The sequence below is a fragment of the Palaemon carinicauda genome, chromosome 22 (assembly GCF_036898095.1).
Source record: "Palaemon carinicauda isolate YSFRI2023 chromosome 22, ASM3689809v2, whole genome shotgun sequence".
Taxonomy (NCBI): Eukaryota; Metazoa; Arthropoda; class Malacostraca; order Decapoda; family Palaemonidae; genus Palaemon; species Palaemon carinicauda.
Window position 1 is genome coordinate 85844391 of NC_090746.1, and position 25640 is coordinate 85870030.

The 25640-nt window shown below is 46.1% G+C and overlaps 1 protein-coding gene across 2 annotated transcripts in view; it reads right to left on the reverse strand.

Annotated features, from left to right (window-relative positions):
- The window catches only part of LOC137616579 (zinc finger protein OZF-like), a 243865-nt gene that overhangs the window by 185982 nt on the left and 32243 nt on the right, over positions 1-25640 (reverse strand). Inside the window, exon 3 of one of the 2 annotated variants that reach the window (XM_068346460.1) lies at positions 6159-10824. The exons of the other annotated variant lie outside the window; for it this stretch is intronic. Coding sequence (XP_068202561.1) covers positions 9328-10638 — 1311 coding nt within the window. The 5' untranslated portion in view covers positions 10639-10824 and the 3' untranslated portion in view covers positions 6159-9327. Of the gene's footprint in view, positions 1-6158; positions 10825-25640 lie in introns of those variants that run through there. 2 annotated transcript variants of the gene reach the window in all.

Genomic DNA, 25640 nt, shown 5'->3' on the forward strand with positions numbered 1-25640 from the left:
ACTTTGACAACTATAGGTTGATTCTTGACTCTTTCTCCAACATCCTTCCTTTCCCTTGCCGCATTCCTGGATGAGGAGATGGAGAAAGAACGGTGGGAGTCCAGCTCACTCACATTATGAGCATGTTCGCCTCTATCAGCATAGTGCAAAGTCGAAATAGCAAACTCCTTTTCTGAGTTCGATCTACGAGAAAAGATGGATTTCTCTGCAGCCTGCCATTTAGTGTGTCTATGACGGGGGTCACGCCTATGACACTTAACAAAAGTGAGGTCATCTGCATCAGATTTAGGATGTAAATTGTGAGAGAGAGGAAAAAGATTCTGGCACCCTTACCACTCCTTGTAACTGAAAGACAGATTCATCTGAAAGATAATATTCTTACTCTTCCGAAGAACAAGTAATGTGTGAAGCATTACGAACATTAGCCAAAGAAATAGTGTGAGGTTGTTCAGGTAAAGCAACGGGTTTATTACTTGAAAAGCTTGTGGTAGGATTATTAGACCTAGCCTGTTGTTTGTAAAATTCCAGGGGAACTTTGAAATACAGTAATCCCTAGCCATTTCGCAGCTCAAGTTTTGCGGCCTCAGTGCATCGCGTATTTTCAAAATTATTCATCAAAAATTAGAAAAAATGGTGCGAAAGTTACGCGGGCACTAGCAGAAGGCAGGGAGAGTACAGAAGAACATCAGGTATCAATACGGAGATGGCGCACAACTCAAAATCTACCTCTCTGATTCGCAGGCCATCCCGGCTCCAGAATCTCACAAGCTGATTGGCCAAGACGCCGAGACGCTTTACCCAGCATCTCTCCCTGCCGTGCGCCCCGCGAAGGGAGACCTCATTCACTGTTCTTTCTCGCTTCGCCTGTGTTGCTTAGTCTTGCTGCGTGGAACTTTTAACTGTTTTCTTGTGCTTTTTTAGTGTAAAATAGTGCTTGTGACGCCCTTGAAATGGCTCCTAAACGTCCTCTACCCTCTACATCCTCTAGTGAACTCAAGAAGAAGAGAAAAATGATGACGGTGAACGAGAAAGTGAAATTATTGGACATGCCTAAGGCAGGCAGTAACTATGCGTCTGTTGCCCGCATTTACGGATTGAATGAATCAACGGAACGCTACATAAAAAAAGATGAAATGAAAATACGTATAACTGCCTCAATAACGTTCTCCAAGGACACAAAGCGCGTTGTGATTCCTCGTAATAAGACTATTGTGCAAATGGAGAATGAGTTATCAATGTGGATATTGGACTGTCGGGAAAAGAAGGTTATTCTCGATACCAACGTGATTCGAACAAAAGCCAAAACCCTGTATGATAGCCTTGTTCCTGAAGGAAAATCGAACGAAGACGACGAAGATGATGATCCTGCCCCACGAGAAAAACGTGGTTTTGTTGCCAGCAAGGGCTGGTTCGAGAAATTCAAGAGGAGGTTTGGCCTTCGCAGCGTTCCTTTGTATGGGGAGGCCACCTTGGCAGACCAAGAGGCAGCTCTTCGTTACGTCGAGGACGAACTCCCAAAATTAATTAAAGAAGGTGGCTATCTCCTGAAGCAGGTGTTCAATATGGATGAGACTGGCCTCTTCTGGTAGAGGATGCCGGCCCAGTCGTTCCTTTTCAAGGACAAAGTAAAGAAGCCAGGGTTCAAGGCCCACAAAGTTTGCGTCATTCTCCTCATGTGCGGGAATGCCGAGGGCTTCATGCTCAAGCCTGGCTAATTTACGTCATTGAATCCTCGGGCTTTGAAAAACTAAAACAAAGCCTTGCTGTCCGTCTACTGGATGAGGAATAAAAATTCATGGATAACCAAAGCCCTCACATTCGACTGGTTTGTGAACTGCTTTATCCCGCAGGTGAAACTGTACCTCGCGGAGTATGGGCTGCCCTTTAAGGTCCTCCTCTTGATGGACTGAGTAGGAGGACATGCAACGGATCTCCATTATGAAGGGGTCCAAGTGTAGTTCCTGACCCCCAACACCACTTCCCTCATACAAATAATGGATCAGGGGGTCATTCCGGCCTCCAAGGCCCTCTACACGAGGTCCACGATGGAGGGCTTTTTCTCCTCCATCGATGAAGGTGACGAGAACTTCAGCCTCAAGAGATATTGGCGGAAATAAAACATTGCAACGTGCCTGGCCAACATTCAGAAAGCTCTTAATGAGATGAAAGAGCAAACACTGAATGCAAGTTGGAGAAAATTGTGGCCAGACGTTCATGACTATGAGGAATTTACGCCAGAGGAAGTTCACCACTCCGCCGTAGATAAGGCTGTCAGGCTGGCACGGTTAGTAGCCAACGAAGGTTTCTCTGACATGACAACGCAAGACGTCAACTCACTGATCGAGTGCCACTCGGAGCCCCTAACCGACGAGGACCTTGTCGAAATGACAAGATCAGCTAGTGAGGAAGAAGAAGAGGCAGCCGACTTCGGCGACGACGACGAAGCTGAAGAACGTGGCCTTACCTTGGACAACCTGCATGAGCTCTGCAATATGGCATGGGCTATGCAACAAAGGGCGCAGGAAAATGATGATGATATGGTCAGAGCCATCGAATTTAGGAACGTATTGACGCTGTAATGACGTTGTACAAGAGCATCTTTGCTCAGATGAAAAAACAACGTCAACAACTTCCCATCACAATGTTCCTAGTGCGCCAAAAACCTTCTGCAGAAGCATCAAATACTCCTTCCCACCTAGCCACTACGCCGCCTCCTGCAGTTTCTCCAGCTCTATCGAAAGCTGTCGTTGATGATCCATCGCCTCTATCAACTACCGATGAGGCGTCACCTGAGGAGCAATAAAGCTCTCATTAACCTGTGCAGTAAATCATCTTCATCTTCTTCACCTCTATCATACTCCACAGGTGTTTCAACGTCATTTATCAAAATCATCATCATTTATCAAAATTATCGTCATTGTTAGGTGAGTTACGTATCTTGTTACAAGAATAAAAGAATTCGAAAAACATATCTACAGTATATACACATACACTATTTACATCTACATATGTATGTACATGCACACTTACACTCTATTTATATTATTTATACATTATTTATGTATAAATGTAAATACTGTATACATATATTTTACGTAATGTATTAAATACTGTATCTATATTACAGTATTTATACAGTACAGTACATTATTTTATGTACAGTATATAATTTATATCATCAATATTTATCTACATGATTCTTTAATGTTCTAATGATAACATATGCATTTATAGGGTTGATATACACTTATTGTTATTATATATACATGTACATGTACAAAAAAAATCTACATATTCAAAAAATCGGGAGGGAACCTACTTCACAGTTTTTCACCTATCGCGGTCAGTTCTGGTCCCCATTAACTGCGATATGTGAGGGATTACAGTAATGAGGTGATGAATGCAAAACGTCGTCTAGGGTGTGCCATTCGTAAACTGGCTTGAGAAATGGTAGTATGCTCATGGCGTACGTTGACATGGCTGCTTTACGGAGGAATACTGTATTCTCACACGTCAAAATGGTGGCTAGTGGAGTGACGTCATCACGAATGGGCATAAGCTGAACGTTTGACCTGGCTGAACAGTGAATACACAAAAGTAGTGGAATTAATAAGGGTTAAGCCTCACTCCACTTATTAGCACTAGAAGGATTAGAAGAAGAAATTAATGGTGTAGAGCAGGTTGGCAAGGACAAGGCTTGGGGGTGTGGACATAACACAAGCGGTCGGACAACCCTCGTAATAAAGAGATAGAGACCCCTGGGAACTCTTTAGAGGTGAATGCCAAAGACCCCTGGGTGTACGGGGCAACTCTGACTCATGAGGAGGAGTTAGAGGATGGTAAAAAGGATCTTCCAACAAGGTTATCTCTGTATAAGGGGAAATGGCATGCTCAATTCTAGGGTTCCTCTAACAGGAACACAGGGAGACTTTTGATGCTTGAATTGGAGAAGCTTCCCAGAACAAAAAGTAATTTCCTGGATAATCAGCCATGTAAGATTCACCACTCAAAACACTCAGAGATGAGGGAGATCTATTCATAATAGCATAATCAGGGACTGAGGGTACTGAGATCGGATCAGGCTCAGGGAGCGCAGCGGCTGTGGCCAAAGGATCCGTCATGGATCAGGCTCAGGGAGCGCAGCGGCTGTAGCCAAAGGATCCGTCACAAGTATCAACTCAGGATCACAATACTCATTATCAACACTGGGTGATAAAACATGATAAAAATTATCAATAATTAAATTATGGCCGTCATCATACGTGACTGGGGCCTCAAAGGGCCCATGACATGAATGACCAGGTTAGGAGATAACTTTTGCCACAGAAATGAACTTTCATTTCTTACCATTGCTGGAAGAAGACACAGAAGGAGAGACCTGGCTTAGTTTGCTTCTTGTGACGAGAATGATATCTCTCCCACTGGGAGAATGGCCATTCCCTACTCACATGGTGATTCCATTGAACATCTTTTGCCACAGTAAGAGGGGCAAATGTGATGCAGATCAATATCTACTCAGCTCATGGAGGTGCCACAAGGACACTCATCACAGCCAGGGCATGAATGCATGATATTAGGCTTACTAGTCATAATGCACACACTCATAACTCACAGATAATGATAGAAACACAAGTGACAATGAATAAAGAAAAAGGAAAAAAAATACACAAGCCCTAAGCACTAAACACTATAAGGGTATGCAGAGCGAATGCAGATGTCCAGATCATAGAGAGAGGAGGGGATACTTCCTTCTTTTCCTTTTGTCTACACATACACTGAATAGTCAGGCCTATTCTTTACATATTCTCCTCTGTCCTCATACACCTGACAACACTGATTACCAAACAATTCTTCTTCACCCATGGCGTTACTGCGCTATAACTGTTCAGTGGCCACTTTCCTCTTGGTAACGGTAGAAGAGACTCTTTAGCTATGGTAAGCAGAACTTCTAGGAGAAGGACAATAAAATATCAAACCATTGTTCTCTATTCTTGGGCAGTACCATAGCCTCTGTACCATGGTCTTCCACTGTCTTGGGTTAGAGTTCTCTTGCTTGAGGGCACCCTATTCTATCTTATTTCTCTTCCTCTTGTTTTCTTAAGCTTTTATAGTTTAAGTAGGAGATATTTGTTTTGATGTTGCTGTTCTTAAAATATTTTATTTTTCCTTGCTTCCTTTCCTCATTGGTCTGTTCTCCCTGTTGGAGCCCCTGGGCTTGTAGCATCTTACTTTTCCAACTGGAGTTGTAGCTTAGCAATTAATAATAATAATAATAATAATAATAATAATAATAATAATAATAATAACATCAGGACAACTAGGATATGAGTGGAGTGTGTCATGCGATAACGCCCTATGCCGCCATACACTGGAGTTGCTTAGCAACCATATTACGATGCAATTGAACCCTTTTTCTTCTGATTGTCAAGTCATAGAAAATGAGACTAGGAGTAACCCATTTAAATGACTCAGAAGTTTGTATCCACATAAGAATAAATCACCAAGGAAACACAGATCCCCTTCAAAAGTGTATAATTTTCTAGCATGATCAAAATTCCCTTACACTTGTTTATAAATGCCCCATTAAGAGTTATTTGCAAAAGAACTAACTCAATTCCAGATAACTAATTTAAAAGAGAGTAAACATCTAGTTTAGCAAGTATGGAAATTGAATTGCCTTGTAACAGTATTCTCTTCTTTTCCAAAGAACACGAATTCACTTCTTTACAAATTTTCTCCAGCACAAATCTTCATATGCCTTGCAAGAAGCGTGTTCCAGGTAAATGTCATATTACAGACATTGGACTGGAATGGCTTCTCCATTTATCTTAATATGACAAATTTTGAAGTAATTTGTATTTTTCCTAATGATTAAAAACTAGCTACTTATAGGGGAATTATTTCCTGTGAAGCTGAAAGATGTGCCATTATATTTTTAGCGGGATTAACCACCCATCTGCTAGTTAGCTGGGGTTGGGGGTAGTAACTACACTTCTCACTCACACACCTGTGTTTGCTACTCTTTACCTGCAGTTGGTTGAGATCAGCTTTGCATAAGACCCTGGATGCTGATTTCCCCAACAGAGGGGAGGATGAAGAAAAGAAAAAGCCAGTCATTCTTAATCATTGACTCAGACTAAAACCGGGTAACCATGCCCACAACCTCCTGCTACTTGTCCATCAAGGAACTTGAAGTGTTAAACCAATTGTTGAACAGTCACCACAGGACCGATAGAGAACATATCAAGTCTCCGTGGATTACGTCTTGCAGGAAGTGGGTGGTGAAGGTCATCTGACGCTTCCACACACTCACTTGTAGAACCTGCGACACACAGTAGTTTCATTTGAACGCCATGGATGTAGCAATCCCCCTGATGTTGTGTGCTCTGAGTTGACGTGTCAGAGGAGGATCTGGACTCAGTGCGAAGTCAATGACCTTTCAAATCCAGGCGGAGATGGTATTAGTGATCCTTCTCTTGACTTTCTCCGTGCTGATGAAGAGTGCTGGCACACGGGGGAACCTGTTGATGTTCTTTGGAGGTTGGTACCTCAAACTCCTTACTGGACAGAGTGGCAGTTAATCTGGGTCGTAGGTTACAGAATGGAAACTCGTTATCTGGAAGGAATTGAATCTAGGATTTGCTACCGCCAGATTTTGAGTCTTTGCAACAAACTCTGGGACAAAGCTAAAGCTTACCTCTCCCCATCCCCTTGAACAGGCAATGTCATACGAGAGACCATGAAGTTCTCTAACTCTTTTGGCTGAAGCCAAGGCGAATAGGAACACCGTCTTCAAAGTGAGGTGGCGATCTGTTGCCTGGCGTAATAGTTCGTAGGGAGGACCCTTCAAAGACCGAAGGACCCGAAACATGTTCCATGGAGGAAGTCTCACTTCAGACTGGGGACAGATAAATTCATAACTTCGTATGAGGGGAGAAATTTCCAGCGAACAGAAAATATCTACTCCTTTCAGCTTAAAGGCGAGACTCAATGCTGAGCAGTAACTTTTAACTGTCGAAACTGAGAGGAGCATTTCCTCCAGCAGGTGCACAAGGAACTTCGCTATTGCTGAGATAGAGGCATCGAGAGGAGAGATACCCCTTCCACTACACCAATCACAGAAGACATTCCACTTTGCCTAGTAGACTGAAGCTGAAGATTTTCGCAGGTGTCCAGCCATCCGCTTTGAAACTTGTTGCGAAAATCCTCTCTTAGTGAGGAGGTGCTAGATAGTCTCCAGGCACAAAGTCGTAGCAAAGCTAAGGCTTTGAGGAAGATGTTGGCATGTGGTTGTCTTAGTAGATCGTGTCATGGAGGGAGCTCTCTTGGAAGTTTCGTCAGGAGCTGCAGAAGGTCTGGGAAACACTCTGCGTGATGCCATAGCGGAGCTATGAGGGTCATTGAGAGATTGACCAATGTTCTGGTCTTGTTAAATACTCTTCTCATCAGACAAAACGGATAAAAGCGTAAACATCGACGTTGTCCAACAATTGTTGGAATGCATCACAATGGAAGCTTGAAATTCAAGGAAGTTGTGAACAGATCCCCAGTCAAGGAACCCCACAAAGTCAAGACTTTGTTGGCTACTAGATGATTCATAGACCATTCGGAGCCCACTATCTGAGTCGCTCTGCTTAGATTGTCCGTTGGGGAGTGATAATTTGTTCGTGAACGGCGAACTGTTGGGGAGTGATGATTTGTTCGTGAACGGCAAACCGATGGTGAACGGCAATCGTTTGCTCGTTGACGAGCTGGCGAATCATAAACAGCAGTTTGTTGGCAAGCAGTCAGTGAGGAGAGAAGTGTTGGACTGACTAACGCCACAAGGCTGGCAAATGACGAGTCCGAGACGAGTCCAGTGATACAGGTGAGGGTCGGGAGCCAAGTGGCGAGCGGCGAGACTGGCGAGAGTCGTCAGACTGACGGTCTCTAGGGGATGGAGGATCCTCTGAAGGGGATCATTCAGCAGCAGATGGTAAAGAGCCAAACAGATGTCTTTTTGCCGAAGGTGAAGGAGAACGCCTGAGGCGACGAGGAGGGCCATGAACTCTGCGAGTTCATTTCTGGTGTGAGTGAGCCTCCGCAGGGGAGGGCTGACAAACAAGCTGGTCTCTGGCTGCCCTCTGAAGAGGTGTTTTCTATGGGGTTGTCTCTCGTGAACAAGAGGTGATCACCCTCAGGAGAGACTTGCTTCGAACTTTGCTCCGCCCCCGAAGGATGATCAGCGAGGGGAGGGAGCGCAGTCCTCAGCAACGACAGCAGGAGGGGAGGACTAGGCAGGGCCGGAATCAACAGGCAGGTCCGCAGAGTACTCCTCATGGTCAAGAAGGTCAACGCTGAGCAGGGCCGAAGGGTCTACCTCCAAAGCGAAAGAACGTTGCCATTCCGCACCCCGCTGAAGGAGCTGCAACATAACCTCCTTTAAAGGAGGGCCGGACAATCCCAGGGACAGCCACATCTAAAAAAATATTAGAGAGAATCAAGGACTCCCCAGGGGGGGAGGCAGATCCGCTTCGCTAGGGGAAGTAGCACCTTCTCTCGAGAACCGAGGTTGTCCAAGAGTTAAGTGTCCAGCACTACTGTTCGACGGTTCCCTGGAAGAAACCGACAAAATAGGAGCTTGAGAGGGAGGTCAGGGGGCCGGAAGAAGAAGCTTTAGGTTTCTTCTGCTTTGAGGAAAACCCCGAAGGAGATGTATCCCTTTCAGTCTTCTTCTGTCGGTTCACAAACTTTTCCCATTGGGAGGCAGACCACTCCCGACATTTAGCACAAGTGTTATTATTCTCACACCATTGATCTCTATAGGCGGGACACAGACGGTGACGATCAGTGTTCATCGAGGACATAAACATCCAGCAAGAGCAGCCCTCAGGTCTTGGGCAGGTTCACATCATTGGCAAAAATACATACTCACACATTGTAAGAAAAAGCAAAAAAAGATTAATAATGGGTCAAAAATTTGGTTATAGGAAGAGCGGTAACAACCGTTCTCCACCAAAGCCGAAAGTAAAGTGAGTAACATTCACAGGTGTGTGAGGGAGAGGGTTAACTACTAAACCCCTTCCCCCGCTAACTAGCGGATAGGTGGTTAACCCTTGCTAAAAATCTAATGGCTCGTCTTTTAACTTCGCCGAAAGTAATGCCTCTATAAACATCGTTGGTTTGTACTCAAGGTACGGAAAAAACCTTAACTGGTTTCAATTTATATCTTTGGTGCAATGGACCCCAGCCAGGGGTCTATAGTTGCAACTCTATGCTCCACTAGGCTTCTATCAGAGGGACCTTTTCAAGATGGTCACCGTTCCCTTGATGGCAGCAATCTGCACCTCATTTATGCTTGGGTACAGTATGAATTTTATGATGTGTAGTGAGATTACCTTTACAAGAAAATGCTTTGTCACAGACACTGCATTTGAATGGCTTCTCACCAGTGTGAATTCTATAATGTGTTGAGAGATTACCTTTATCAGAAAACGCTTTAAAACAGACACTGCACTGAAATGGCTTCTCCCCAGTGTGAGTTCTATAATGTTGTACGAGATTACTTTTGAGAGGAAATGCTTTGTCACAGACACTACACTTAAATGGCTTCTCCCCAGTATGAGTTTTATAATGTCTTGTAAGATGACTTCTCACAAAATATGCTTTATCACAGACATTGCACTTAAATGGCTTCTCCCCAGAGTGAATTCTATAATGTCTTGTGAATTTACCTCTCTCAGAAAATGCTTTGTCACAGACAATGCACTTAAATGGCTTCTCCCCCGAGTGATTTTTATAATGGTTTTTGAGATTACTTCTCTGAGAAAATGCTCTGTCACAGATACTGCACTTGAATGGCCTCTCTCCAGTGTGAATTCTATAATGATTATTGAGATTATTTCTCTGAAGAAATGCTTTGTCACAGACATCACACTTGAAGGGCTTCTCTCCAGTGTGAATTCTATAATGATTAGTAAGAAGACTTTTCACAGAAAATGCTCTGTTACAGACATTGCACTCAAATGGCTTCTCTCCAGTGTGACTTCTTAAATGTACTATGAGATCCCTTTTGTGAAAAAACACTTTGCTACATTCACTACACTTGAACGACCTCCTCGTACCAACACCAGTGTGAGTTTTGGAATCACTTTCCTGACAGAAAGATTTTTCACAACCATTGTTTTCGATCTCCTCCTCATTTTGTAAACATTCTTTCATGCTTCCACTTCGGTTTCCTTTCTCCTCTTTCCTACTGGATCCCAACTGAATGCCACATTCCTCTTTCACGTCTGTCTTTACACTCTCCTCCTTCTCTGATGCATCAGAGTCAAAAGAATATTTCATGTCACCTTTGCTTGACTCAAATATTCCTGGCTCTGCTTTGATTACTATTTCTGGCTCTAATTTGAATTCTGACTCTGCTTTGAATTCTGGCTCTGCTTTGAATTCTGGCTCTGCTTTGAATTCTGGCTCTGCTTTGAATTCCATGTCTGGATCCAGGAAAGGAAAGCCATCATCAAAGGGCCTGACATTTAAAACAAAGTCATTATTTTCCAGCTTCACTGCAGTGTGTGAAAAGGAATGTTCCATTTTGCTTTGTATTGGAAATTCTAATGATTCTGAGTTCCTCATCCTCTCCCTATCACAGGATGACATCCTCTTCAATTTTTATCTTCAATTGTCCAAAGATAAAGTTAATGCTAATCTTCCTATTCTTTACATCACAGTATTACAACATGAACAAACACAAACCCTTCTTCCTTTCCTCTTGAAGATGCCCTCAGTAGTATACACAATCTTGTCACAAGAGTTGGACAATTATTTCCTTTGGGATGATCAAGTCTGAAATAATAAAGAACAGCTATCACTGGAGTAGGGCAAGATAAAAAAGTAACAATTTCTAAACTAAAATAAACATTTTTAGAAGAAATTTTTATTTCTCATAGACATATAAACATGAGTCCTTTAATTAGGGAAATTACTTGGATGTGAACTGAAATCGAGTTGTTGAAATAGATAACAAGCAGTTTTCCAACTGGAGTAAGCCAAGATGGCAGTCCTGGATGCAGTTTGTGCTGGTTACATAACCAGTCAGTATAAGATCATCAAATAAATCTTATTTTTTAGGATACGTGACAAATTTGGAAGTAATTTGTATTTTTCCTAACGATACAAACCTGTAGCTATTTACAGTTGTATTACTTTCAGCGAAGTTGAAAGATGAACCATTAGACTTTTAGCGAGGGTTAACCACCAGGCCGCTAGTTAGCAAGGGGGGGGGGGAGGAGCTAAGACTTGGATTTAAGACTTCAAGGAGGACTGGTGCTGGCGGGCTAATTTGTATAAATAGCTACAGGTTTGTATCGTTGGGAAAAATACAAATTACTTCCAAATTTGTCATTTGTCCATCACTAAATACAAACCAATACTATTTATAGGGGTTGACTTACCCTTTAAGAGGGTGGAAGTTCATGACAACTGGCCTTTAAGCTTTGACCAGGGTTTTCCCCTTTTATGTATTTTTGCATACAATTGGTGGAAACTTCCGAGGGTACCATGGACTCTACCCAATCTCATCTCGCCAGGGGGCATGGGGACGTAATGAGTATATCTATCTATACCAGGTTACACAAGAGAAATGGTTTTACCTGCAGACAGTGGAGGTCAACTTTGTCGGGTACCTACACTTAATCATGGTTAAACTTCACTCTCCCTCATCTGCTACTTGTCCATTAAGGAGCCTGAGGTTTTAAAACCATTTATTATGTAGCCACCGCAGGATCTATGGAGAACGTCTCCATGTTCCTGTGGGTCACATCTTGCAGGAACTGGCTGGTAAAGGTCATTTGATGCATCTACACACCCACTGACAAGGCCTGCGTCAAAGAGTAGTCTTATAAACGCAAGGCGTATTCCTGCCCCTAAAGTTATGAGCCCTCAGTCTCTTCTATAAGAAGAAGGATAAGGATTCGATGCTTGTTTCATGACCTTGTGAATCTGAGACGAGAATGTGTCCTTGGTGATTCTTCTCTTGACGCTCCCCGAGCTGACGAAGAGTGCTGAAACTCGGGAGCGAGCTCTTGTACTTTCCTTGAGGTAGGGTTTCCAGTTTCCTTTGGTGTGGTAACCATTGATCTGGATTATTGGTCATGCTGCAAAGGACTCCCAGACTAAAGGGTTTGGATTCTGGGATCTGTGCTCCCAGAAACGAGGTCAAGCATTACTTGGCCCATCGTTGTGAATGAGAGACTTTAAGGGCGTCCCATGGGGATCGTCGACTCTCTTGGCCGAAGTTAACACGAGCGGGAGACCTGTCATCAAGGTCAGGCGAACATCTGCTGCTTGGAATCCTGGATCGAGGTCTCCTTTCTGTCTAAGGGTCCGTAGGCTCAAAACTCCGTATGAGGAAGGGCAATGCTGGCGTGGAGGAAAGGTAAATTTGTTTTGGTCTGAAGGCGAGGCTCAAGGACTAACGGTGGCCCTTCATTGCCCAGACCAAGAGAAGCTTTCCTCTTAAAAAAACCGAGGAACACCCTTAATGCTGGCAAAGTGGTATTGTGGGGAGGGATACCCCTCCCCTGATACCAACTTAAAAGTCCCCTTAACCTCGATGGCCGAAGCCGGAGATCTACACAGTTATCCAGACATTCTCTTTGCAACCTGTTGCAAGAGAGACTTCCTGAAAGAGTAGGAGCTGGATAGTCTTCACCCGTGAAGTCGCAGCGAAGATACTGCTTTGTGAAAGATGTTCATATGTGGCTGTTAAAGTTGCTAAGGGGATTCTCTTGGGATCTCCATCGGGAGTTGCAAAAGAGTCGACTGGCAGTAGCAAGTCTGCTGGGCAAGATGAATCTTGCTTGTGAGATGAGTCTGCTCAGTGAGACGAGTCTTGCTGGGAAGAACGAGTCTGATGGCCTCTTCCCGAAGATCAAGGGCGGGGGATGGATGAATCCAATTCCCGTAGGATCTCTCAGGATCTATGTCAGTAGGTGAGATGAGTCTTCTAATAAGACAAAACTGCTGATGACAAGGCCTGCTCTGAAGGGCAATGGTGGAGAATGGGCGAACCCACCTCCCGTGGGAGGACTTAGGACTCCCCACAGGGGAGACCAACCAGGAAAAGCAAGATTCTCTTGCAGATGGCAAAGAAGGCCACAGTTTCTCACCGCTGTCAGCGATCCTTCCAGCAAGCTGGGAGATTGCTGTATAGTGGCTGGTGGAGGGACTACTCCCTCGACAGGGGAGTGGGTGAATCCCTCTCTTCACTGGAAGAATCCTCCGAAGGGGAGACCAATGGCCGAAGGAAGTTTTTTATGCGGACGGGAAAAACACGATCAATATCTGCTGCCCTAGTTGACGATTCACCCCACAACGGAAGGGAGAGTTACAGTACCTAGAGCCGATCCTCTTTCCCACACTCTGTTTCCAATCCATAAATTCTAGCTCAAGTTGAAAGTCGACATCAGGCATTGTCTGAGAAATGAGCCGAAGCTCAAAACCAAGTTTTCCTCGTTGGCGGTCGTACCCCTTTCCCACAGAAAGGTTGCCCTCATCTCTAAGAGGTTTAAGAGGCGGTACCTTTCGGACTCTGACCAAAGCCCGGAGGCCAAGTGGTACAGCATGGGCTCCTCGCCTTTTCTTTAATGCATCTGGAGCGAGAATTGAATCCGGGGAAGGACTAAGGAAGTAGACTCCTTGGCAAAGATTCCATTTGTTAACCATCTTCTCTGGTCTCTATATTCCTGTTCCTATTCATACCCCAGAAAAGGCTGGATTCAAAGCAATCTAATGTGGGCTTGATGAACCTGAGTGAGATGGTGACTTAAAGAGACGTAACCACTGCTGGATGCAAGTGCGTCTCGTAGACGGAAGACTCCTGTCATACTCCTCCTCGGATCCTGTCAATCTGCGGAAAAAGTTATCTCCATATATATATATATATATTTTTGGGCTCAAGCCATGTCGTCCTGATGGAAGTTCCTTAAAGGCAGCTTCCTAGGGTATATTACAACTACAGCGATATTCCCAGAGAATTTACCTTCAGGTACCCAGAATTCTAACTCCTGGAGCGAGTATCCCTAAGAAAGACCTTAGGGATATCGTAAATATCAGTGGACGTATTCTTGACACGCCTCATAGCAATCTATACCCCGAATAGAGTTAACACTTCGTAGGGGTAAAATGGCAAGAAAACGAAAACGATAAGAAAGGGGGGGAGCCGTTCATAAGGCATCCCTCCTCCCCGTTTCGAAAGCGTGCCCTGCGCCGCTCACGGCGCCATCTGTATTCCTTTTTGCGTAGCTCTACGACTCGGTGTATTTTCCCTGTTTACTACCCAATCTTGGAATTTTCTCGTTAATAATGCTTTCTCCAACTTCTTCTGCCTCGGATAAGTTGAGTATTATTTCTTTTATGTATAAATGTAGGCTCTTGGTTAAAATTAAAGTTATTAAAAGAGTTATCTTTGATACAAGAGCTGTTGCCTGCTGGAGGCATCATGGATGCTGTCGCTCGCTAGAATAGGATTTATTTGTTAGCAAGAGCGACGTTCCCAGCCCCCTTTGCGCTTAAATATTAGCTACTTAGCTTATTTAGGAATTCTGTTATGATGCGATAGTAATGTGCCTGGCGAAATTACCAAGGCTACCAACACTAGTCTTCGTAGGCTAGTTGTTGGCCTATGTACTTCCTGCATGATAATTAGTCTTCCAAATGTGAAATTATTGCTTTAAGCGTTAGGCAACGTTATACATATTAGTCCTTTTCGAGTACCTTCCAAGATAGTATTGATGTGAGTTTCGGTGAATTAGGTAATCGATTCTCTTAGTGCCTAGGCTAGGTTGTCTTAGGTCATTATAATATTATCTGTTCCCCGTTTGCTCCCTTCTCTTAGGGGAAGGGGCAAACCCTTTCCCTCTGTTTAAGCCTTAGGCTTAACTCTAGTGGTTTATTTGAATTAATCTTCAAATATATCTATGCTGGGGTAGTACTGTACCTTCCCGTTCCAACAGTATTGGTTCAGAGGGTGACAGTACAACAGTGTTTAGTCTGAGCCCGGTTTGTCTGGCATGGGGCAGAGTTTCCCTTGCCGATTGACTCGGGCACTAAGGGTTCCCCCCTTAGTCCACCTTGTTGGGTTCCAGTAGTGATCCCTTTACTCGGTGACTCATCAGACTGTCCTTGCCGTTCCGGTCTCGGGATATGTTCCCTTTTCTGGAAAGGCAATTCCTTCCTTGCCGTGGTTCGTGGGAGGCAGCCAGTAGTGCCGGCCTCCCTCTCGGGTCTTTCTCTAACTGAGATGAACTGTCTTAGTTGGGAATGACCCTTAACCAAGGTAAGGTTGGATAGGACCCTCTGTCCTTCCCTTCTCTTTTTCCGTTCATTGTGTCAGTCGTCTGCATCCTTGCCTAGCCTAGGTTGGGATGAGGAACTGACGTGGTCTCCTGTCGGCCGGCAAAGTGTGCCGACCGGCAGAGACCATTACTGTGAGTGCTGCCCGGTCCTTTCTTGGTCCCTCTATCGCTGCCGTCTGAAAATTCAGTAGGCAGCGGTTAGGAAGCTTGACTTAGTGTCTTCCCCTTCCTTTCGGCACTCTTTCGGGTGCCGGGCTCAGAGACTTATAGTCTCTTAACCCGGCACTCACTCTTTTGTCTTAGTATGTGTTGTCCTTGCCGTCTGCCGGCCTACAGGCCGGCCGTCGGTGGGGAGGGGTGTTCTCCAGTTCTCTTGCTGTCGGTCGGCGTTGGGTGTATACCTTTGCCGGCCGATCTATTGCTCATCTGCCGGCCACTACAAGTGGGGCCGGCAGCCGAGCGCTGCCTAGTGTGTGGGGGCCAGCCGGCAGGGTTTGTTTACTGCTGCCGGCCGGCCCGCGACACTGCCCAATCAGCCGGCCACTAAATATGATGGCCGGCAACTCAGTGCAAACCGGGTGGCTACGGTCTGGCAACCACTGCCGGCCGGTTCAGGCATGGGTTCTGGAGTTCTCCCCAATAAAGGTGATCTGATGTTGTGTACTTGAGATCTACCTTTCGAAAACAAGGGGGGGGGGTGCTGAGCGGCAATAGCCGGCTGGCACACCACCCTCAGGTACTGTATCAGTCCTCTCTTGGTGGTATATTCAACCAAGGGAGTTCATGATGTAGTAGGTTACAACACTGTCTTTTCTATCTTACTTGTGTTACTGGTATAATCACCTGGTGTCGCCTTACAAGGATAAAAGATAATTCTTTTATTCCTGGCCAGAATGGTATTATTTTACCTTAGGTGTGAGCTACACCTAATTTCCTTTGGAAATACGTTCTCTGGTTATTCTAGTAAAGACTAACTATGTGACTTGGCCGGTGGGCTTCCACAGGTGTTTGTGTGGGTTTCACAAGTAGGTGTCTTTCCCTTATTCTTTTGTTGAATACTCATTTGTTTCATGTGAATTAAAATTCACTTGATATTCATGGAAATTTTCTTCTTTTACAGGAGGAGCATCCGAAGTGTGATAGTGTCTTCTGCAATGTCCGCAGTAAGAACTTTTGCGGACATACCTCGTGTAGGAGGCACGCAGCTTGTGCAGCCTCCAATGATGAACATCGTTACTGGGATCCGCAGGTATGTGCTGTATGTACTAACCTGCTATCAGAGGCTTTTGAATCCCCTAGGTCGGCGGAGTCAAGAGATGCAGCGAGGGAGAGGCTTCGTGTATGGGTAAGGGGTTTTCAGAAAAACACCACTGGACCTTATCTTCCTAACGAGAAGATGAGGGCATACCTTTTTCCCAAGGCTTCCCCTGATGCTGTTGTTCCCCAGCCTCGGCCGGAGATCCCTCTGATCCAGATCCCAGTGGAGGAGGATGTCGCTGACGCCTTGCAGGACATCCAGTTGGACGACAAGATGTCCGACTTGTCTGATCGTGCGGAGCAGGATCTCCTCGCAGAGGGCGAGGAGCAAGATCGAGATCCTATTGCTGTGGAGGAAGAGGTTCCCGTTTCATCAGACGTGCCGGTTCAGGTCCCTGAACCTATCCCCTCTACCTCGTCCGCTCTTCCAGCAGAGCTTGGACAGGCTCTCTCTTCCATCGTTGGTATGATCCAACAGATGCAGAGGGAGAATAATCAGAAGGCCGCTACTTTGGAGCTCCAGATGCAGAAGATCACAGCATCACGTGGACCTCCAAAGAAGCTCAACGTTAAGGACCTTCCTCTGTGCTCGGATGCCAACCCGTGGAGATATGCCGAGCACATGCCGATGACGATTGGGAAGATCGTCATGTCGGAGAAACTGGGTTCAGTTCCCCTTGAGGAGGTGGAATTCTGGCCCAGTAGAGGGGCCTACCCGGACTGCTATGTCCGTTTGAAGAAGGAGCCGGCTTCGAAGGAGGAGACGGAACCAAAGGAAGTGATTATCCTAGATCACTCCAAGGCTCAAGCCACCTTGACAGCTGCTTTAAAGGAGAGGGGGTTCTCAAACTCGAAGGTTGCCGCCTTGAGCAAGAAACACCCCTCCTTTGTATCCTCCCCGGCTAGGGCCTTCCCCTTTATGCAAAAGGGGTTTGCGGCCGTCATCAAGGCAGTTGAAGCTGGCAAGCCGTGCCCGTCTTTGGAGGAATGTAAACCTCTATCGCTGGCATTGCCAATGGATAACAAGGACTGGAAGGAGGTGCACCTTACTTTCTCGGTTGGGAAGTTAGACGCCGACATTGCAGGACAGCAGTTCGGCGAAAACCTTCCCAAGTTGTCGGAATTCCTTCTTCGGAGGGAATTGGACACAAAGGAGCGCCTGGCAGCCTCGATGTCTCTCCAGACCAACATGGAGACGATGGCTAGCGACCCCAAGATGCCAGAGATGTTCATGGTTATGGCCAAAATCCATCTGGCCACAGTAACCAAGGACCTCTATTGCTTTGTTAAAGCAAGGAGAGCCTGTAGGGAGTTTGTGTTTGCCTCGGCCACAGTGAGGCACGAACCCAAGAGGCTAATTTCTTCTAACATCTGGGGTAAGGATCTCTTTCCCAAGGACGTGGTCAAAGAGATCGTGGACAAGGCTGCCACTGAGAACCGCAATCTTCTCCTGAAGTGGGGCCTGTCCCTTAAGAGGAAGTCTTCTCCGGATGAGGGCCCTCAGCCGAAAGGAAAGGCGAAGAAGTCAAGGTTTTCCTCCCGTCCAGCCAAGTCCTTCAAACAGCAAAGACCACAGCAGCAACAGCCAGCTTTGCCTCCGGTTCCACAACTGGTAGCCCAGACCCCGACCACCTTCCAATGGGTTCCCCAAGCAATGTCATCAGCTTCCCCTGCATTCAATCCCGTGTTCGAGGGACAGTCGACCACGTTTCGTGCAAGACCCAGAGGAGCAGCTAGAGGGTCATCAAGACGCCCCTCTAGGGGACGAGGATTCAGAGGTGGTCGCGGCCAGGGAGGCAAGACTGCAGGACAGTCAAAGTGAAGTGTCGCCGGTAGGTGGGAGACTTCAGTATTTCCGGGATCGCTGGACCTTCGATCCCTGGGCCCACAGCCTTCTCAAAAATGGACTGGGTTGGAGTTGGTACAGTACTCCGCCCCTGTGCCCTCAATTTTTCCAACACTCCACCCCCGTTTTGGAGGAGTACATCCAAGATCTGTTGGAGGAAAAGGTGATCAGGAGGGTAAAGTCCATCAAGTTCCAAGGGAGGCTGTTTTGTGTTCCCAAGAAAGACTCGGGGAAACTCAGAGTCATTCTGGACTTGTCACCACTCAACAAGTTCATAGTGAACTACAAGTTCAAAATGTTAACGTTACAACACATAAGGGCCTTACTGCCCAAGAGGGCATATACCGTCTCCATCGACTTGTCAGACGCATATTGGCACGTTCCAATAAGTCGTCGTCTCTCCCCCTACCTAGGATTCAAGCTACAACAAAAACTTTACGCTTTCAGGGCGATGCCCTTCGGACTAAACATAGCCCCAAGGATCTTTACGAAGCTTGCGAGCGCAGCTCTCAAACAGTTACGCCTAAAAGGGTTCCAGGTAGTAGCCTACCTGGACGATTGGTTGGTGTGGGCAGCATCCAGAGCAGAATGCTTGCAAGCTTCCCTACAAGTGATTCAGTTCCTGGAATATCTAGGCTTCATGATCAACAGAAAGAAGTCTCGTCTTTCTCCAGCTCAGAGGTTCCAGTGGTTGGGAATTCACTGGGATTTAGTGTCACACCGTCTTTCCATCCCGATGTCAAAGAGGAAGGAAATAGCAGGGTCTGTCAGGAGACTTCTAGGTTCCGAGAGGATATCAAGACGCGAACAAGAGAGGGTTTTGGGCTCTCTTCAGTTTGCATCAGTAACAGACCCTGTGCTAAGAGCACAGCTAAAAGATGCAGCGGGAGTATGGAGAACCTTTGCATCGAAAGAGCGAAGGGACGTAAAGAGACCGGTCCCACTTCGGCTACGTTCTCTTCTCAGACCGTGGTCTCAAGCCAGTCGTCTAAAGAGGTCTCTACCTCTTCAGCCACCCCCCCCGTCAGTGACAATCCACACAGACGCCTCAAAGGTAGGGTGGGGGGGTCACTCCCATCGGATAAAAGTGCAAGGAATCTGGTCCAAGCTATTTGGGACCTTTCACATAAACTTTCTAGAAGCTATGGCAGTACTTCTGACCCTGAAGAAAGTATCCCCACGTCACTCGATCCACGTAAGGTTGGTACTGGACAGCGAGGTGGTTGTGAAATGTCTGAATCGGCGGGGATCGAGATCCCCACCTCTCAACCAGGTGATGTTAGCCATATTCCGACTGGCGGAGAAGAAGAAGTGGCACCTGTCAGCAGTTCACCTTCAAGGAGTCCGGAATGTGACCGCGGACGCTCTATCCAGGGTAACACCGATAGAGACAGAATGGTCCCTAGACGCAGGGTCATTCTCTTTCATCTTGAGTCAAGTCCCAGAACTGCAGATAGACCTCTTCGCGACGAAGGACAACAAGAAGCTGCCGAAATATGTGTCCCCATATGTGGACCCCGCGGCAGAAGCAATAGATGCGATGTCCCTCGATTGGAACAGATGGTCCAGGATCTACCTGTTTCCCCCTCACAATCTGATGTTGAGGGTCCTCAACAAACTGAGATCCTTCAAGGGAGTAGCAGCAATAGTGGCCCACAAGTGGCCGAACAGTGTATGGTTCCCTCTGGCTCTGGAACTACGACTGAAGTTCCTACCACTCCCGGACCCAGTTCTGTCCCAGCAAGTCCAGAAGTCGACTGTCTTCGCTTCATTACAGAAGACCCGAACCCTGCAGCTCATGATTTTCTCTCCCTAGCGGTGAAGAAACGGTTCGGAATCTCGAAAGATAGTATCGACTTCCTGGAAGAATACAAGTGTAAGTCTACTAGGAGGCAGTACGAATCTGCATGGAAGAAATGGGTAGCCTTTGTCAAAGATAAGAACCCGCACGAGATCTCTACGGAGTTCTGCCTATCCTTCTTCATTCACCTCCACGGACAGGGGCTGGCGGCGAACACAATTTCTACATGTAAGTCAGCTCTAACAAGACCCATTCTATATGCCTTCCAGGTAGACCTCGCTAACGAAATGTTTAATAAGATCCCAAAGGCCTGTGCTAGGCTTAGACCATCAGCTCCTCCAAAGCCTATTTCATGGTCATTAGACAAAGTCCTTCATTTTGCCTCATTACTAGATAATGAGGAATGTGCGTTGAAGGACCTGACTCAAAAAGTGATCTTCCTTTTTGCCCTTGCTTCTGGGGCCAGAGTTAGTGAGATTGTGGCCCTCTCGAGAGAGGAGGGCCGAGTTCAGTTCCTGGATGGGGGAGAACTGAACCTGTTTCCGGACCCTACGTTTCTCGCTAAGAACGAGTTGCCCACCAACAGGTGGGGTCCCTGGAGAATCTGCCCTCTGAAAGAAGATGCATCTCTATGTCCCGTAGAATGCCTTAAGGTCTATCTTCGTAGAACTTCAGACTTCCATGGGGGCCAACTATTCAGAGGAGAAACATCGGGCTCGAATTTATCTTTAAATCAACTTAGGGCGAAAATTACATATTTTATTCGCAGAGCGGATCCTGACAGTTCACCCGCAGGTCATGATCCGAGGAAAGTTGCTTCATCTTTAAACTTCTTTAATTTTATGGATTTTGAACACCTTCGTTCATACACTGGCTGGAAGTCTTCCAGGGTATTCTTTCGCCACTATGCTAAGCAAGTGGAGCAGCTAAAGAGGTCTGTGGTAGCAGTTGGTTGCGTCGTTAACCCTGCTGTTTAACTCTGCGAGGAACAGCGGAATCATTTGGGACTTGGATTCTTGGGTGAATAGTTAGTTATATATGTTGATATAACTGGTAGTGTAGGCTCTCAGAGCCCACAGTGACTGTTCCAACGTGATGGTGATGGTAACATAAGTTCAGACAGGTGCCAAGCGTTTGCCAACGCTATTGTCAGCAAAGTAGTAACATGGACGTTAAGTTTGATACCGGGGTATGTGTAAGTGACACATATGTTTTCTTTCAGATAATCATTCATCCATGCACTACAGTACTTGTGAAAATTGTTGGTCATCCACCTAGCATATGTACATATTTATGGTGACCATTTCTATTTATTGTTTCTCAATAAACTTGTTCTCGGGAACCTTGCGTCTCCTTCACCTATATTTTTTGATTTCATATTGTTTTTTGAGCATTTAGCCTATGTATATTAATCGGGGATATCTATAATAGCCTATTCCTTAATGCAAAGCCTGGATTATACTGGTTTATACTTTCCTTAGCAATAAGGACTCCACCCCTTTCTGAGGACGGTGGTAGCAGCAAGTTTAATCCTACGCAGATATAACCTTTTGTCTATTTTACTTCGACCAGGGTGCTGGTCGGGACTTTTTCTTTTGGATACGGTAGTCCCGTAAGACTTCGCTTCATATAGAGTGAGACAACTATATGGTACTGGCTAGCGAGTGATTCATACATAGGTATATGTACTCTTCGTTCGTTTCTAGAGTCTAGTAAGACTCCTCCCTGTAGGGGGCAGGAAGCACTCTCATGGCTTATGATTAGTGAAAAGATGTATAACGGTAACATCTTAGGTCTGTCAGTCGAGTTGACTAAGAAACATTCTTGAGGAGTACGGCACGTATTGAGAATCCACAGATACAGTAATGCTCTGGTATACTTCCATCAGGACGACATGGCTTGAGCCCAAAAAACGGATTTTGAGCGAAGCGAAAAATCTATTTTTGGGTAAGATAGCCATGTCGTCCTGATGGACCCGCCCTGCTCCTTTTCAAAATAAATATGAGTGAAAAGGATAGTAGGACCCCTCCCTACATACAGTATCTGTAGCACCTCGTGTATCGCTACAAGGAATACAGATGGCGCCGTGAGCGGCGCAGGGCACGCTTTCGAAACGGGGAGGAGGGATGCCTTATGAACGGCTCCCCCCCTTTCTTATCGTTTTCGTTTTCTTGCCATTTTACCCCTACGAAGTGTTAACTCTATTCGGGGTATAGATTGCTATGAGGCGTGTCAAGAATACGTCCACTGATATTTACGATATCCCTAAGGTCTTTCTTAGGGATACTCGCTCCAGGAGTTAGAATTCTGGGTACCTGAAGGTAAATTCTCTGGGAATATCGCTGTAGTTGTAATATACCCTAGGAAGCTGCCTTTAAGGAACTTCCATCAGGACGACATGGCTATCTTACCCAAAAATAGATTTTTCGCTTCGCTCAAAATCCGTTATATATATATATATATATATATATATATATATATATATATATATATATATATATATATATATATATATATATATATACATTTTTGGGCTCAAGCCATGTCATCCTGATGGAAGTTCCTTAAAGTAGCTTCCTAAGGGATATATGTACTACAGTGATATTCCCAGAGAATATTACCTTTAGGTATCTAGAATTCTAACTCCTGGCGTGAATATCCTTAAATTTTCTCTCAAGGATATCGCATAATATCAGAGGATGTATTCTTGACACGCCACATAGCAATCTGCCCCCCTAATAGCGTTTACGCTTCGAAGGGGTGGGGCAGAATAGAAAGGGAGCCGTATCAAGGTTACCCCGTTTTCGTACTACTATTGAGTATGACAACAGCGCTATCTCCAAGATGGCAGACATTCCTTATTTTGTAGCGATTTCGCTCGGTGGTATTTCCTGTTGATCTAACTTTTTCGATTGTTTTGCAAGGATTATAATTATGCTTTCTCCATCTTCTTCCGCCTCTGGAAAGTTGAGTATCGAGTCTTTACAATGTGTATATTTTAGCTCCTGTTTCACAGTGAAATTAAGAGTAATTTATTGTGCCTAGGAGCTAGGCCTGTTACTGGAGGCGCCATGGGCGCTGTAGTTTGTTAGGCATGTGTTATTTAGTTAGCGGAACGACTTTCCGGTTTTAAATAGCATTAATTATTTTAATTATATAGCTATTTAGGAAAATTATTCTTGTAAAGATATTGATAATGTGCATAATTTCCTTTTCCATGCCGTTCGTATAGTTAAGAGTTTCGGTGAGTTAGGTAATCGAGGTAACCTAACCTAGGCATTTTATTATACGTTCAGACATTTCCCCAGTTACCCTCGTGTATTGTTTTTCAATTCAAGTGGAGACTGATACCTCCTAGAATTATATGAAACATTACACATCTCCATGGAGATTTAAGGGTAATCTCTCTTTCCCTCTGAGTGTAGCTTCAGGCTACAACCCTAGTGGTCGTGCCCTGAATTTTATTCAGACATGACTAGCCTAGGGTTTTTCTGTCTCTTCCCTTAACCGCAGGTTGTGGTATACCAGCAGCTTTTTGGATTCAGTCAGAATCTCAGAGTATTTAGTCTTGTGTCAGCGACCTGCCGGCAGGGTGAATAGGTTGTAGGATACCATCATTACCCTGCTGGCTAGGCTGCCGACATTGGAGGCTAGCCCTCCCTGGCCGCACTTGAAGTAGTGGTAGGATACCATCTTCTCCTTGCGGTCTAGGAGACTAGTCCTGTGCTCGCAGTCCCCTAGGCTGAAGAATAGTATTCTTCTTTTGCCTAGGATGGCGGCGGCACTGTAACTCTGTTTCTCCCTTGTTGAGAGGAGGCGGCAATGCCGCCGTCCCCTTAACTGTATTGGCAATCTCTGGGTTGGGGAACTGAGTCTCACCTGTCACCTAGGATACTGCCGATACTGAAACAGAGTTTCTTAAAGGTGTGGTAGGACTGGCAACTTTGCCAGTTCCTTCCACACCCTATACAGGACCCTGTTCCTTCCCCTCTGTCCACTTTTTGATGGCCGATCCATTGTCTTTCACAGGGCCGGCGTCCTGCAACCTTGCCGTTGCCGGTGGGTTGCCGGAGCCGGCCAGACTCCCTCTCTACGACCTCATCCGGCTCCTCCTCCGAAAAATCAGCCGCCGCAGCAGTGCTTTGTTCAGAGAGGCTTCGTTCCTGTGTAGACGCGTCAGCGCTGAAGTGTGCGCGTTTCCGCTGTTCAATATTCCCATCTGCATGACGTTCACTAGCCTTGCGCTTGTTGTCACGTTCGGTTTGTGGAATAGTATCCAACTGACGCGAGGCGACAAGAGTCAACTGACGTGTGGCGTCATGGGTTGGCTGACGCGTGGCGTCATGGGTTGACTGACGCGGGCCGCCATGGGCAGACTGACGTGTGGCGTCATGGATTGACCGACGTGTGCCGTCATGAGTAGACTGACGTGCGGTGTCATGGGTTGACTGACGCGTAGCGTCTGACTGACGCTGACGCTGACGATCCATATCGTGTCCGCTTCTGTCCTGCAGCTTAGCAGCCCGCTCCATTGTTTGGCGAACGTCGTCGGGTTTGGGAGACCGACGTTCGGCGCTATGAGCGGTCGATTGATGCTGAGAAGCAGGTCCCTGACGAGAAGCATCAACCTCAACCTGTCATTGAACACTGCGGCTGGGAGATCACCTGTGCGACAACGCGTCATTACCGGATTCAACAGGCCGCCTGTGCGACAACGCGTCTAAACCGGAAGACTGACGCCCAACCGCACTGCCAACAGCAGGCCGATAAGATTGCATAAGCAACGAGAGTTGCTGCTTCATGCCCAACAGCATAGACCATTTGGGATCACCTTTAGGCGACACGCGTGCAGCCTCTTCCAACGCAAATTCGCCTTCCTCATCGCTTCCAAATCGCTCCCCACTTTCGGGAGACGAACACCAGTCTGATGGAAGCGGCGGTGCATGAACCGTAACACCAGAACCAGGGATCAGCTCCGAATCTGAATGCACCAAATCTTTATCTATTTCAGAACCCCCGTCAAAGCGTTTCGCAGGCGAACCCTCGCCAAGGGACTGAAAACGCTCAGGTGTATCCCAATGGCTACAGCCAGGCTCTTGCGGAGGAGAATCGTGTTGCTGTACCACTGCGTATGCTTTTCTCTTAAGAGGTCTAGAGGCTTGACGCCAGACCTCGTCACACGTAACTTCATCCGAAGATGGCGATAATGCACTAACATTACCTTTCCTATGGTGAGGGTGAGCGACCTGTGATACGACAGCAGGTATGCTCGAGGGGACGTCTGCGCGAGTGATGACGCCTCTCGTTCCCTTTCGCCGTTCGACGTTACTTCTCCCATGGGTTCAGGAGCTTGAAAGAGGTCTAAGGCTAGGCGAACGACAGGATCGCGCAGACGCACCCT